The sequence below is a fragment of the Cervus canadensis genome, chromosome 22 (assembly GCF_019320065.1).
Source record: "Cervus canadensis isolate Bull #8, Minnesota chromosome 22, ASM1932006v1, whole genome shotgun sequence".
Classification (NCBI taxonomy): Eukaryota; Metazoa; Chordata; class Mammalia; order Artiodactyla; family Cervidae; genus Cervus; species Cervus canadensis.
In genome coordinates this window covers 48640655-48657053 of record NC_057407.1, presented here as the reverse complement: position 1 = coordinate 48657053, position 16399 = coordinate 48640655, and the positions used below count along the sequence as shown (strand labels likewise).

Below are 16399 nucleotides of genomic sequence, written 5' to 3'. Positions count from 1 at the left end.
CTATGTCAGCAAGATAAATTAATGACATATATGATACTTAATTGGTACTTTCAGAACACTAAGACTCAGCTCTAGTAAAGCTGAAATGAAAAACAGTTTCCAAAAAAAAGAAAAACAGTTTCAAAAAAAAAGAAAAACAGTTTCAGGAATTTCCTGGTGGTTGAGTGGTTAGGAACTGCTCTTTCACTGCAGAAAACACTGGTTCGATGCCTGGTCAGGGAACTAAGATTCTGCAAGCTGTACTGCATGGCCAAAAAAAGAAAAAGGAAAACAGAGCCTGCTTCGGAGTGTTTCTTCCTATTGTGTAGACCTGTCTGTCTCTAGGCATTACACAGTATGTGTAATGAATGGGTGATAACCCCAATGGTCTTCAATAACATCGTGCTTCAGCTCCAGATTCCAGGGTGGACAGAACTCAGGGTCCAAGAAGCACAGCCAAGTCCATTCTGAGTTCATCTGTGTTCTCTAGTTTCAGCCCTTTGACCAACCGGTTGTCTAACAAACCACTTAACCTTTTATTTCTTTGAAGTGAAGTGAAGTGAAAGTCACTCAGTCATGTCTGACTCTTTGCGACCCCATGGATTCCATGGAATTCTCCAGGCCAGAATACTGGAGTGGGTAGCCTTTCCCTTCTCCGGGGGATCTTCCCAACCCAGAGATCGAACCCAGGTCTCCCACATTGCAGGCATATTCTTTACCAGCTGAGCCACAAGGGAAGCCCAAGAATACTGGAGTGGGTAGCCTATCCCTTCTCCAGAGGATCTTCCCGACCAGGAATCGAACCGGGGTCTCCTGCATCGCAGGCGGATTCTTTACCTACTGAGCCATCAGGGTAGCCCTTTAATTTCTTTGATTTCTCGTTTGGTGAAATGGAGCTAATAATACCAAACTTAATTAGTGGACTCTCTTGACAACAACTTAATTATCATAAAGACTTAAAAAACATAAATGCTGATAAATGTTGAGTGAAAATAAATTGTACTTCCTCATTATGTAAGCTCTTCCCTTAAAAAAAAATCAGCTGACATTTATTTGTGTACTCTATGTTCCCGATAATTTATCTAAATGTTTGTCTTTCTTGCTTGGTTAGTTATTTGTGTTGGGTCTGTGTCTTCGTTTGGTATAGTGGCCACCATGGCTCCTAGTCACTCAATTGTCATTTGTGTTCATATTTTTAACAGTGATGATTCCGGCCTAATCCCCCAGTTTGCACATTAGTTTTCAGTTTCTTAAGGTCACTGAAGTGAGCTTTTGGACACTTTCAAGAGAAAAGAGCTTATATTTTTTCAATCAACCAACCAATCAAAAAGCCAACCAACCACATGTGAAAAGCAGAAAGGCTCTGGCCCTGAAAACACTATCATCAGGGATGAACTACAGACTCGGATGAGAGAGATGCATGGATGCTCTTGCCAGGTGACTTTTCTGCTCCTTCAAATTAATATTCTTTTTTTTTCTCTTCCAACTCTGTTGGGGCACAGTGGGTAGATAAAATTGTTCATATTTAAAGTGTACAACATGATGTACATGATATACGTGTACTTTGTAAAATGATTACCAGAATGAACACATTCATTACCTTACATGGCTACTATGTGTATGTGAGTGTGTGAGTGTGTGGTGAAAATGTGTAAGATCTATTCACTTAGCAAGTTTCAACTATTTATTGTGGGTTTCTTTATCTTTTTTTTGGCCATCCTGCACAGCTTACAGAATCTTAGTTTCTCAATTAGGGATCGAATCTGAGCCCTTGGCAGTGAAAGCTCAGAGTCCTAACCACAGGACCGCCACGGAATTCCCTCAAGCGTTCAATACGGTATTGTTAGCTCTAGGCACCTTGGTTCTTTGTCAGAACTTATAACTGAAAGATTTGACCAGTATGTCCCCATTTCCTCCTACTAACCACCTGCTAACCACCTGCTAACCATTCTACTCTCTATTTCTATGGGTTTGGCTTTTTTTTTCCTTTTGGTTCCACATATAAATAAGATCATACAGTATCTGTTTTTTTCTGTGCAATTTATTTCACCTAGCATAATGTCCTCTAGGTTCATCTGTGTTTTTGCAAATGGTAAGATTTCCTTCTTTCTTGTGATGTTCTATTGCTCAGTCGTGTCCAACTCTGCAACCCCATGGACTGCAGCATGCCAGGCTTCCCTGTCCTTCACCATCTCCCAGAGCTTGCTCAAACTCATGTCCATCGAGTCAGTGATGCCATCCCCCCATCTCATCCTCCGTCATTCCCTTCCCCTCCTGACTTCAGTCTTTCCCAGCATCAGGGTCTTTTCCAATGAGTAGGCTCTTCGTATCAAGTGGCCAAAGTATTGCAGCTTCAGCCTCAGTATCAGTCTTTCCTATGAATATTCAGGATTGATTTCCCTTAGGATTGACTGGTTTGATTTCCTTGCAGTCCAAGGGACGCTCAAGAGTCTTCTCCAACACCACAGTTCGAAAGCATCGATTTTTCGGCACTCAGCCTTCTTTATGGACCAACTCTCACATCTGTACATGCTGCTGGAAAAACCATAGCTTTGACTATACGGATCTTTGTCAGCAAAGTAATGTCTCTGCTTTTTATTTTTATTTTATTTTTTTTTGTCTTTCCTGTTGTATCTTTATTTATACATTTCCCAGGCCTTTTCAGCAGACAAAGACGACGATGGCGAGCCAGACCTCTGCTTTTTAATATGCTGTCTAGGTTTGTCATAGTTTTTCCTCCAAGGAGTAAGTGTCTTTTAATTTCATGGCTGCAGTCACCATCTACAGTGACCTTTGTTATGGCTAAATAATATTTCATTGTACATTATCTAGCTATCCCCATCACATTTTCTTTTTTTTCTTCCCATCACATTTTCTTTATCCATATCCTATGTTGGCTATTGTGAAAAATGCTGCAGTGAATATGAGCGTACAGATATCTCTACAATGTACTGATTTCATTCCCTTTGGATAAATATCCAGAAGTGGGATTGCTGAATCATACAGTTCTCCTTTTAGGTTTTTTGAGGAAACTACATACTGTTTATATTCCCACCAACAGTCCAGAAGTGTTCCCTTTTCTCCACTTCCTCACAAATACTTGTCTCTTGTCTTTCTGATGATAGCTATTCTAACAGAAACCAGTGAGGGGTGATATCTCCCTGTAACTCTGATTTGCATTTCCTTGATGATTAGTGATGTTGAGCACATTTTCATGTACCTGCTGCCCAACTGTACATGGCTTTTTTCAATAGTAAGTACTACTACACAGTCTGCAGTTGGTTGAACATGTGGAGGCATCATTTCAGATAAAGAGGAACCTTAGATATGAGAGCCAACTTAATGTATATGTGGATTTTTTACTATGTGGAAGGTTGGTGCCCCTAATACCTTCACTGTTCAAGGGTCAATGGTAGTTATTTTTAATACTTTTGTTCTTTAACCTTTCTGAAAGTGAAAGTGAAGTCACTCAGTCATGTCCGACTCTTTGCAACCCCATGGACTGTAGCCTACCAGGCTTCTCTGTCCATGGGATTCTCCAGGCAGGAGTACCGGAGTGGGTTGCCATTTCCTGCTCTAGGGTATCTTCCCGATCCGGGAATTGAACCCAGGTCTCCCGCATTGCAGGCAGATGCTTTACCCTCTGAGCCACCAGGGAAGCCCTTAACCTTTACACTAGAATTAAATTATTAACACCATTGTGTTACAGTACTAAAGTATTCCAGATTTGATTTATACTTACCTTTATTTTATATTTTCATATTCCTATTTAGCATCATTTCATTTCTGCTTGAGAAACACCATTTGGCATTTCTTGTAAGGCAGATCTATTGGTAAAGGACTCCCTTGACTTTTGTGTGCCCAGTAAAGGGTTTATCTCTCCTTTGTTGCTGAAGAATAGACAGCTTTGCAGGGTAAAGTGTTCTTGGTTGGCAGTTTCTGTTTCAGTGCTTTTAATATATCACCCCACTCTCTCCTGGACTGCAAAGTTTCACTGATAGCCTGTTGAGGGTTCCTTTGTATGTGAGAATTTTTTTATATTGCTGCTCTAAATATTGTCTTGGTCTTTGATTTTAGACAGTTCTATTTTAATATGGGGTCGCACAGAGTCAGGCACGACTGAAGTGACTTAGGAGCAGCAGCAGCATTTTAATATCTTGGAGATCTCTTCAGGCTGAATCTGTTTAGGGACCTATGAATTTCATAAACTGGGATATCTAAATCTCTCCCTAGATTTGGGAAGTTCTCAGTCATTGTTTAAATAAGCTTTCTGCTCCTTTCTCCATTGATTCTCCTTCAAGGACTCCAATAATGTGTCTGATGGTATCCTATAATTCGGGTTTTCCTGGTGGCTTGGTGGTAAAAAATCCACCTGCTGATGCAGGAGACTTAGGTTCAATCTCTTTCTGGGAAGATTCCCTGAAGAAGGAAATGATAACCCACTCCAGTATTCTTGCCTGGGAAATCCCATAACAGAGGAGCTTGGCAGGCTATAGTCCATGGGGTAGCAAAGAGTTAGGGTCATTCTCCCCCATGCGCACACCCGAGTCCTTTGTTTCATACTTAGGACTCGGGTAGTTAGGCTCGGAGGAGAATTGTAGAAGGGGTCTGCATAATTTTTGGAGGTCTTGTTAGATAAACAAGACCAAAAAAAAAAAAAAAGAGTCAAACAGGATTTAGCGACTAAACAATGATCCTATAATTCACATAGGCTTTCTTCATTTTCATTCTCTGTGATAGCTTCTTTGCTTTGTGCAACAACAAAACATACCAGGTTCAGCTTGTACATTTCCTTCCCCATCCTGGAATCAGTGATTTTCTTTAAAGCGTCCTGGTTCCTTGTAGAAAGAAATGGTGTTTAAAAAGTGCCTCCTGGGTGCCAGTTGTTCAGTTGCTAAGTCATGTCTGATTCTTTGTGACACCAGGGTCTGCAGCACACCAGGCTTCCCGGTCCTTCACTGTCTCCCAGAGTTTGCTCAAATTCATGTCCATTGAGTCAGTGACGCTATCTAATCGTCTAATTCACTGTTGCCCCCTTCTCCTGCCTTCAATCATTTCCACCATCGGGGTCTTTTCCAGTAAATTGGCTCTTTGCATCCAGTGATCAAAGTACTGGAACTGCAGTTTCAGCAACAGTCCTCCCAATGAATATTCAGGGTTGATTTCCTTTAGGATTGACTGGTTTGATATCCTTGCAGTCTAAGGGACTCTTAAGAGTCTTTTCCAGCACCACATTCAGAAGCATCAATTCTTTGGTGCTCAGCCTTCTTTATGGTCCAACTCGCGCATTCATACATGACTATTGGAAAAACCATAGCCTTGACTATCCCTGTGTGCCAGGGATGCCTGCTATTATTAAACCCAGAAATAATGCATCACATCAAAGATGAAGAGAATGCACAGAGTCAGACAATAAACTGAAAATTCATTCTGATATTTCCATTTTAGTTTTCAGTTTGTAGAATTTTCCCTAACTTCTTTGATTTTATATTTGTATTTCTTTTCTCTTACACCGAAAATCTTGATTCTGAATGAAATTGATTGTAATTGACTATTTGCTTATTCTAATTTATACACACGACTGGGTAATAAAGATATTTCCAAGTGATGTCTCTAAATAAATGCTTTTAAGAATTTTTGTAAAACATACCAATATTACTTAATAAGGATGTAAGACTATGAAACTCAAGATTTCTCTGCTGGTTCTTTTTTCCCTTAGGGTAAACAAATCTGTTTTAAAGTCACTTGAAATAATTTTTGTTTGGTGGTGCTACCCAGTTGATATACATTAAGTTAATTTGTTTCAGTATGGTCTCAATTTTAGAAACTACTTTTCAGAAATTAGGTTTAACTTTTCAATGATATTTAAGGTTCCCTTGGTTTCTAAGTCAAAACTAAAAAACAAGGTATATTTAAAGAAGCCGAGGTTCCCTATCTTTCCCCTCTACCCTGTTTCCCCTTGTAGGTAATCTTTTGTCTTAGTTTTTTATTTTCCTTCCATTGTTTTGAAAATATAAGCACATGCACTAAAATATTGACCTCTCCTTATTACTTTTCCCCACTTAGTATTTTCTGCCCACTACCCCACAGTGTTAAATAGTGATCCCCCTCATGGCTCAAAAGCACACATAGTTCTTCTCTATGGTGTGAGTATATCATGGTTTATTCAGTTGTTGGCTATTAATGCACATCTAGTTCCCTCATTCTTAATCCTGAACTGATAACCATCTGAGGAAAATCCAGAACAAGGAGAACAAAACAATAAACAGAAACAGAAAAAGGAACTCAGGGAACAGAGCCTATGTAGAGAAAACAAAAGCTACTGTATCTGCAGGGAAATTAGGAAAGGTATGTAATCGTGGAAAAGAGAATGGGGACCGCCAAAGGAATGCTTACAGAATAAGAAAGAGCTCTTGGAAAAATCAAAATGTGGTATCAGAAATTAAAAAACAGAAACCTCATTAAGAAAGATGAATTTTCTCAGAGGTTAGAGCAGAAAAACAGAAAAAGAGTCGGACAGGACCTGGCGACTAAACCACCACCACCATAGTCACCAGGGGAGTTTTTAAAAAATCCTGGGCCCATATCATACCCCATACCAATTAAATCAGATTAAGTAGGAGTAGGGGCCAATCATCAGTTATTTTTTTTTTGCCCTCCCCACACCCCTCCCACTATAGGCCTGCAGGATCTTAGTTCTCCAACCCAGGCCCTCCGTAGTGAAAGTTGAGTCCTATCCACTGGACTGCCAGGGAATTCCCGGACATCAGTATTTTTGAAAGACCCTCAGATGATTCCAGTGTGCAGTCAAGTCAGGGAACCACTGGAGTAGAGTGTGTATGAGCAGGCTAAGCCTGGAAGGGTAGGGTAAAATTGTGAAGCTCCCAAGTGCCCAGCTATAAAGGGCAATAGAGGTGCCATTGACAGTTTTTGAACTGTATGTGATGCAGTGCGGTATCTGGGGAGATTAAGGCACAGAAGAAATGGGAGGAGGTGAGATTACAGAAGCACAGAGAACACAGGCTAGACTGATAGGCTACTTCTTGACTCAGAAGAAGCAGCGCAGAGAAGCACCGCAGGCTGTGTGCCTTAGGTGTGCCCAGTTCAGTTCAGTCGCTCAGTCGTGTCCGGCTCTTTGTAACCCCATGACTTCAACACTCCAGGCTTCCCTGTCCATTACCAACCCCTGGAGCCTACTCAAACTCATGTCCATCGCGGCGGTGATGCCATCCAGCCATCTCATCCTCTGTCGTCCCCTTCTCCTCCCGCCTTCAATCTTTCCCAGCATCAGGGCCTTTTCCAGTGAGTCAGTTCTTCGCATCAGGTGGCCAAAGCATTGGAGTTTCAGCTTCAGCATCAGTCCTTCCAACGAATATTCAGGACTGATTTCCTTCAGGATTGACAGGTTGGATCGTCTTGCAGTCTAAGGGACTCAAGAGTCTTCTCCAACACCACAGTTCAAAAGCATCAGTTCTTCCGGGCTGTGCTTTATAGTCCAGCTCTCACATCCGTAGGTGTGTCCATGGATCACCAAGTCTTCCTTGCCTCATTGGAAACTCGACTGTTTCTCTGGTTCAAGCCCCGCGAGGCTCCTCGGTTGTGATGCTCCCGCAGACGGGTGTGAGCACCACCAGGAGGCAGTGTAGGCCCCAGCCGGCCCAAGGGAGGGCTGCAGGCTCCGCTCTCTGATTGGGCCAAATCCCCAGCGTGGAGGAAAGGGATCCCCGTCCCGGAGAAGTTGAGGACCCAGCAGAGGAGGTGGATAGGAGGCTGTGCAGCTTGTTGCGCCAGGGAAATGCAGTCTGAGGTCGTCCTAACCACCCCCCAACTCCTTCGGGGACCACTGCCCTTCCAGGAGGTTCCTTTCTGTTCCCCCCTGCAGTGAGAGGGTCACTTCTCCACCGGCGCCATGAGCATGCCGGTGAGCGTCAAGGTGTCGGGGGCCTTGCCAGCTTCTTTCCACCCGAATGCCCAGCACCCCTGGAATGGAAGGCCGAGCATACAGTAAATACTCCATGTCCAAGGTCAGACTCAACCGAGGCAGATAGGATGTGGGAGCTGATGGGCACGAGGCGCATCTACCCGGGGCCTGTCCCCCTAGTTTCTTTGTTGGAGGGGACGAGAGGTCCGGGGGCGGGGCTCAAGGCCATTGGCTGACCATTTCCTGTCTCCCCGACAAGCGCGGCGACCTCGCTAGGGTGAGAAGTCACCGTGGCCAAAACCTGTCGGAGGGGGGTGTGCGCGCGCCGGGTCCCTCGAGGTGCACGGCTCCAAGCACTCGTTTTTCCAAAGGTGGCCGAGAGCCACCCCATTGGAGCGCTCGCCCGCAAGATGGGAGACATCGAAACGCCTCTTTAAAACACACGGTGACAAACACCCCCTCCCATCCAGCGGTGCCGTGCACGTGAGTTTTCGGGCCCTCGCAACTACGTGGAAACTTGGAATAGGTCTGTGGCTGCCTACAGCCGGGCGCCGGGGTCTCTGCGCCCCCGCCCCGCTCGTCGCGGCGGAGGGGGCCGAGCTACCGCGAGCCGGAGACCCCGCCCGCTGAGTCCGTCCCCGGGGAAGCGGCTCCCGAGGCGGCAGCGGCGGCGAGGGCCATGTGGGACGCGCGGGTAACTAGGTGCGTAGAGGCGCCGGACGTGCGGGGGGCTCCTCGGGCCTTCAGCCGTGCCTCTTCCCGGCGCGAGGGACGCGGGCGCGCGTGGCGGCCGGCGCGCCCCGAGGCCGCACCGGGGCAGGCGGTCCCTGCGCTCATCTAGGTGCAGACGCAGGCTTGTTGCGCGGGGTCCGGCGCGGGGTGGGGGTGGAGGTGGGGGGCGGCTCCGGCGTTCCTGGCGCCTGGGGAAGGGGCGCGCGTTGCGACAGGACTGCGGCGGCGCGCGGCCTGCCACGTCCCCACCGCGGCACCAAATCTGCGGCTCCGGGGCCCGCCTCCCGCCTCCTCCGGTAGACCCCAGGGCCGCGAATGTTAAGACCAGCGGACGCGCCCGCGGGGCACGCTGCGGACTGGCAGGCGCCCAGGCGCGGGGCGGGATTTGCCGGGAACTTAGGGGAGTGCTGGCCGCTTCCTGGCTGGAGGAGGTTGGCGAATCCAACCCCTAGCAGGCCTCTTCCCCAGCCCGCTCGATCATGAGCTGGGCTTGCCTCAGGCCCACCGTCCTCGGCCAGAAGAGTCGGGAGGAGGGGATAGCACTAAGGGCCGGGGGTTCAGAGGCGGAGTCCCAGAAACCCAGGCTTCTGCTTCCGAGCGTTTGCAAACGCGGGCTCGGAGCCTGGAGCCTGAGAGGTGCACTCCGCCCCCTCGCCGCACGCCTACTGGGAGCCCCGAGCATTAGCCACCTGGCTGAAACTGCCTTTCTTCAGCCCGACTCCCGGCTAGGGGCGTTTCTAGGAGGCTGCAAGCCTTGGTTCCTACTAGGCAAAATTTATCGGGAGATGTACAATTTGCAAAAAACAAACAATTTTTTTTTTTTAAGAGGAGCGAGAAAGGGGTGGGCTCTGAGGTTTCTAGTCCCAGTCCAGTTGTTGTTGACCTAATCAGTCCTTAAGTGGGAAGAAAGCAAGGAGCCCAGGGCCTTCAGCACCCAGGTTCTGCCCCTGCCTGGCGCTGAGCTTCCCAAGTTCCAGGCACCTTTCTGAGGCAAGACTGTTACCCGGATGGCTTGGTCTTTTGTCGATTATCCTGTTTTGTGCTTTATAGGAAGTACTACCCTGAAGGAGAGTCAGAAGTTTATTTCAGTTGTTTTGTAGTCATCTCTGTTTTGTACAATCGCAGGATGGATGCGTGAGCTCCGAGTACCCTGTGCCGGCCTTTGTATCCTCCACAGGAGATGGAGAGGGGGATGGGTGTGTGGGGGCATCTGTCCCCAGGGTCGGATCCCACTGCTTCCGGCCTATGAGCTTCTGTCTTTTCCTGACCAAGATCCACAATAGAGTCCTGCACCCAGGCACATAAATATATCAGTATAAAACTGCAAGAAGAGCGTCCTGAGTGCTAAGTCGATTTACTCATGTGGGACTCTCTCTGAACCCATGGACTGTAGCCTGCCCGGGTCCTCTGACCATGGGATTTTCCAGGCAAGAATACTGGCTGGAGTAGGTTGCCATGCCCTTCTCCAGGGGATTTCCCCCACTCAGGGATCCAAGGGAGTCTCTTACTTTCTTTACCCCTAGTACCACCTAGGAAGCCCCCAAGAAGAGCCTCACAGAATATTTACACTCTACTGGGTGAGGACAGTGATATTTTCTATTCTATTCCATATTCTGGTTTTTTTTTTTTTTTGAAACCTAGTTGTAATCCGTTAACTTGGTTTGATCACTGACTAACCGGTCCTCAGTGGCAAGTGTAAGCTTTCTTTGGGGCACCCCCAGAGAGGTGGAGGAGAGTATCCATATTTCACTGGGAACTAACTCTGGAAGGGATGAATTGGTTTAAGAGACATGAAGGAGGCTGAGATTCAGACTTGAGTAAGGAGAACACTAGAGGTTGTGGCTGCAAAGGCAGGCTGAAGGATGCTTCTGGTTCCTCTGGTTCTATTCTGTCTGGCCCCACCAGGCTGCCTGCCTGCCAGGAGCCCAGTGAATGGGTGGGGCCTCCTGTGAGTGCTGAGGAGGTAGCACAGTAATGGCTTCTTGCCATTATGTCTTTTTTTTTTTTTTTTTGAGTAAGCAGGAAGGAGAATGCTGAAAGGCTGCCAGGAGCTCTGGATTCATACATTCCAAAGGGAACTCTTTTAAGTCTCTGCACAGAATTTCACCGCGGGGTCAGCAGCAGGGCAGCAAACATTTTATAGATGAAGAAGCTGAGGCTCATCACCTGGTAGTCATTACAGCTAATTAGTAGTAGATCTGGCCTTAGACACCCACTCTCTCAGGGACCGAAAAGAGACTTTATGGAATTCTTAAACTTCTCTTTGCTGATCAGTTCTTTTTTTCTGCACTTGCTACCAAAGGCCCATTGCTATGCTGTGTACCCTCTTAGTATTTTATTTTTGCTTCTTGGGATGAAGAGCCTGTTAGCAGCCAAAATAGAGCATGCGAGCCTCTATCTAGGTGGGAAAGGTAAGTGACCCTGAGGATGTTCTTAAAAACTGAAGTGGGGTTGGGTTGTGGGTGTGGTTTTGCTTTCATTGGCCTCCAGGAACAAGCTGTTCTCTGCCTTCCCAGACAGAGACATGGAGCTGACCTATTAGCACCCTGCCTCTGGGTTTCCAGTCACTGACCCAGCTAACCTTGTCTCATGGCTTTTGTAACAAGTTTCCTTAAAGTGTAGCCTGAGTTTCTTAAGGCCCAGAAATCTTTGTTTCGACAAATCTTTATAAGAAGGAAGAACTAGGGGGAAATGGACAGCCTCTTTGGCAAAGATGACTCTTTATCTTACCACTGAGATCTATGGTGGGACAGTGGCAAGGGTGGAGAGAACATTTGGTTTTAAACTTTATTTTTTAATTTTTGGCTTCACCGTGCCGTTTGCAGGGTCTTAGTTCCCTGACCAGGGAATGAACCTGCACCCTCAGCAGTGAAAGCATATAGAGTCCTAACCACTGGACCGCTAGGGAACTACACACTGCTATATTTAAAATGGATAACCAACAAGGAACTCTGCTCAATGTTATGTGGCAGCCTGGATGGGAGGGGGGTTTGGGGGAGAATGGATGTGTATGGCCGAGTCCCTTTGCTCTTCACCTGAAACTGTCACAACACTGTTCTTTGGCTATACCTCAATACAAAATTAAAAAAAGGAAAAATAAGAAACTTTTAAAAAAAGTATTGAAGCATGTAAACAGACATCTTTCGAACCCCAAAATGTCACAGTGCCCAAACCAAGATCAGTATTCTTCCTTTGGTCACTAAGGTTGTCTGTCCATTTTGCCTGATCAGACATTTTTCTTTGTCTCAGATTTCCTAAGTAAGCATTGCTTTGTTTCCTTGATTTTGTGGAAAATCTGAAAGTGTGACTGAGCGTTACCTGTAACCCCCTGACCCAGTATACCCGGATCAACTCCATCTTTTGCCTGGGTGTTGAACCAGCATCAGTGCCCACCTGCATCCCCATAGCACGTTTGTCTTAGCTTCTTTGAGCCTGGTGAGCTGGTAGGACCTCCTGTGTGTTTGTCGGAGACAAGCAGAGTCTGGATCTAGCTATTTCTGTTTGAAGTTCTGATGACATCTAGATTGAGATGTTTTTATCTTGTAAATGCTAAGTCCTCCTGTCAATGAAAAGAAAGATTGCTAACCTTAGAAAACAGTGATGACCTTTTGAAGGTGCAGGGGCAGACAAGTGTTCCCTTCTTTCCTTTTATGTTCTTTGGCTGGTTCTAATAATTAAATTGACACAAGGGATTAACAGGAGGAAAACAAATTTAATTTCCTGCATATGAGCGCGCCTTAAAAATATGAGACTCAAAAATGGAAAAAAAAAAAATGAGACTCAAAGAAGTCTAACTGACACAGGAAGCTTTTATGCCTTTTAGGCAAAGAAACAGCAAGCATTGACAAAGGGGCTTGGGCTTGGGGTAATAAATTGGTGAAAAAATAACAAGGTTTGTTTACACAGCTCTCTTGCCCTAAATTCCCTATCTCTGTTGATAAAGATGCCTCCTACCCTTCTGGTACAGGGAGGATGCCTTTCCCGTGGGAAATTTAGTTTTTGCTTTCAGAGGGGGAAGGAGGGTCAGAGTGTCCTTTTTGCACCAGCTGTTTCTCAGATACCTTTGATACAAAATAATAATCACTGTGCTAGAGTGGCACATTATAGGGTAGTGTATTCAGAGGAAACCAGGCCATTTGGGGGAAGCTGCACAACAGAAAATATAGAGAATTACCGCATTCTACTGAGTAGTTTGATTTATTGTGAAAAATACTTGCATCACAAGTGTCAACAAGAGCTTTGTGTCCAGCTGCAGTCCCCAGGGTTCTCGCCTATGGTCACCATTGGATCACCTCATCCGTCGTCCATCAGGGTCCACTGTACCTCGAGGCTCAGAAATTGGTAACTTCGAAGGCTCACTGGAGTCTGGAATCTGAACTCACTGTCCAGGTACTAAGGGTCTCCGTAATATGGACTCAGATTTTGTCTCTAATATACCCTTTGTTCTCCCGTCAGCATCTCACCTGGTCTCACCTCTTTCTGGTTTTTCGCTTTCCAAGGCAGTTCTGCTCCTCACATACCTGAGGGCCAGTATACCTCATATACTGGCCGATGGAGGATTTTTTTTTTTTTTTTTCTCCGATGGAGGATTTAAGCACGTGAGACCTAGGCACTGCTAACGGGGCAGAACAGAGTCAGAGCCAGGCAGCCCAGGGAGCAAGGGTGAGTGGACATGCAGACAAGCCTTCCAGAAGGGTTCCCAGCTCCTGAATCCTCCGGCCCTGGACAAAGTCTGGGAGGTAAGCTTTGTGCTATGCCCAGACAGATGGAGGGCACTTCGAGCAGGACGGATTGAGGAGTGCCGGAGAAGAGAGGGTCATTCCAGGTAAAGGGGGCAGCTTGTTATGAAGAATAATGACGAGCACCATTTCCTTATATACAAACACGCCACGAGGACGTGTTTAGAGGTTCTACTAGGTGAGCGTAGCCGCTGGTACACCCCACATGGAATGGTCCTCTTGGACTGGGCATGTGCAGGAGGCCATGGGGGAGGAGGTGGGCAAATATCTTTTAACAACTCCCAGATAAATAAGTTTTGGAGATCTGGTTAACGCACAGCATAATTATTATAGCCAACAACATTGTATTATAAACCGCAAAGTTGCCAGGAGACTAGATCTTAATTGTTCCCATCACAAAAAAGAAATTATACTTGTCTGTCATCATAGACGTATTAGCTAATGCTAAGGTGGCAAGCATATTGAAACAGATAAATATAAAATCAACACCTTGGGGACTTCCCTGGTGGTCCAGTGGTTGGGACTCTGGCTTCCAATGCAGGGGACGTGGGTTCGCTCCCTGTGTCGGGAAGATCCCTTGGAGGAGTGGGTTACACTCCAGGATTCTTGCCTGGGGAATCCCAAGGACAGAGGAGCCTGGCGAGCTACAGTCCATAGGGTCACAAAGAGTTGAACATGACTGAAGCGACTTAGCCCTCATGCATGCTACCAATAGTTGACTGTGCCTGGCTCTATGTTAAATGCATTTCGTGTATTATTTATTCCTCAGAGAAATATTGTAAACAATCCCCATTTTACAGCTCTCTCTGCCCCGGAGTGTGAGCTTCATGAGGGCAGCAGAGGTTTGGGTCAGTCTTGATGCACATGTCCCAGCATCTAGCTGAGGGCCTGGCACACAGAAGGTGCCCAATACTTGCTGACTGGCAGAGGAAAGAGGAAGTCCAGACCTATAGGTGACTTGGCCCCTGTTTAGTATTAAGGAAACTGAAGGCGAGGGTTAGGGAATTGGCTGCCTGACCCCAGGCCTGGAATAGGCCCAGTGGGACTGGATCCCAGGTTTGTGGACTTTGTCTTTTGTGAGGAGGAGGCATGCTTGTTTTTCCTGTGGGGCTGGCGCCAGCCTTATGACTGCAAAGGTGTGTGACGGGGAAGGGGCCAGATGAATTTGGGATCATGTGGTTACAACAGGGAGAAGGCTGGAAAGGAAAGTTGAAGGAGGCGTGTGTGTTTAAACAGCTTTGTATGTTATTTAGAAGGCTGGGAAAGCGGATGGCTGTCTTTTCAGCCTGGCCAAAGTTCACACTTTTTTCAAGACCGAGTGGAAAGCCCTGTGTTTCCGAAAACTGTCAGCTGGTGCTAGAACTTCGGAGGGACTCAGATCCCCCCAGAATTGCTCAGGTATCTCCCTATGAGGAGGTGCCTTTCAGGGACCCTGTCTGGGGGAGACTCTTATTTAGGGGAGCTCCTGGGCACCTCTGGACCCTTCCCATGCCCCAGTGGGTGGTGTTCCAGGCTCTCCACTGGGTTTGTCTTGCCTTTCAGACATGGGGAAGCGAATTGCTGTGGTCTTAGGGGTGGGAGGAGGGACAGAGGCCATTAATCTGCACCTGAAATGTTACAGGGGCTTCTCAGGTGGCCCAGTGGTAAAGAATCCACCTCCCACGCAGGAGACATGGGTTTGATCCTTCCGTCTGGAAATGCCACGGAGTAGCATGGAGGGCTACAGTCCAGGGAGGTTGCAAAAATTGGATACAACTTAGCAAGTGAAGAGCAGCAGCAGCAAAATATTGCAGAGGGGCTTGGGAAGGGATGTGGAGCCCAGCCCGCTTGGGCTGCTATTATCCAACTCGAGTTCTGCACTAAGTTAGAAAGCGCCTTTGTTCTAGGGCTGTCATGGGGTGGGGGTGGCGCTGCTCCCACTTCACAACCATCCATAGCTCCCAGGTACTCTGAGGGAGAGTGGGAAGCCTAAATACAGGGACCGTGGCGGTAGTTGGGCTGCCTGGATTTAGCACAGATACTGAGTCAAGACTTCTGAGCAGCGTGTGGAACGTCCTCATTTGTCTTCAGGCGGAGTCTGGAATGCCAGCTTTTCAGGGTCACTGTTTTGGGGGTTTGATTTTCATTTTCAAGGCTGCCCTTTCTGTTTTCCCCAGCCCCCCCGACCCTTTCTTCACTTCACCTCTCAGGGTGTTGTGAACACAGATTTTGGTATCAGACTTAGGTTTGTGCTTTGTTTAGAGAAGTCCCTTTTCTTTGATTAAACCTGTTTCCTGACCTGTAAAACTGGGATCATAATTATACGTCCCTCACTGGCACTGTTAGGAACAATTTGATGATAAAAATGTTTGAGAAGGGCTTAGTGTGGGGCCTGGCGTGTAGTAAGGGCTCAGTGAATTTTACCTGTTACCATGCAGCTACCCAGGACTGCTCTCATTCAGATGGTGCAGTGCAAACAGGCCGGTCTGTGGCACAAAGAGGAGAAATTGTACCCACCCCTGGCCACCAGTGGGACGGGGGTCTCCTTATGGCCTTCCTGTTTGGGGGTCAAGTGATTTTGACCCCCACTTCTGAGTGACTGATTTAGACTCCACTTCTGAGCCAGGAGCTGAGATGTATCCTTCTCGGCCCTTCAGCAATATTTCTTGAGCATCTTCCAGGGCCCTGGTGGTTTCAGAGACTTGGAACATTTGCCCTTCAGGGTACAAACCACCTGCACACTATCTGAGACTAAAATGTGCCCGAAAGCTCTTAGCTTGTCCTTCCTTGAGAATGAATTTCTTTAATCTGAGTTCTTGTCTTTTTTTTTTTTTTTTTGGAGTTAAAAGATTCCGTCTCTTGTGAAATTATGTGGACAGCAGATGGTACACATTGATTTATTTTTTTAAGATGGTACATTTTAAAAAAAATTCTGATTTGGCAAAGCAAGGAGTTGGCAACTTTATTTAGGCTCCCTTTGATTTCTTTCCTGTGTGTACAAATGTTACTGTTTGTCAACTTTAAAAAAAAAACAAAAACTAGTAGTCAC

At 46.6% G+C, this 16399-nt stretch overlaps 1 protein-coding gene across 4 annotated transcripts in view; it reads left to right on the top strand.

The window, feature by feature from the left end:
- Positions 1-8142: 8142 nt before the first annotated feature.
- The window catches only part of TRANK1 (tetratricopeptide repeat and ankyrin repeat containing 1), a 94248-nt gene continuing 85991 nt past the window's right edge, over positions 8143-16399 (top strand). The window contains exon 1 of one of the 4 annotated variants that reach the window (XM_043442232.1): positions 8143-8383. Coding sequence is in view for 1 of the 4 variants with exons in the window: in XM_043442231.1 (XP_043298166.1) it covers positions 8580-8602 (23 nt within the window). In the remaining 3 variants the exon portion in view is untranslated. The other 3 variants (XM_043442231.1, XM_043442236.1, XM_043442235.1) reach the window with 3 other exon arrangements.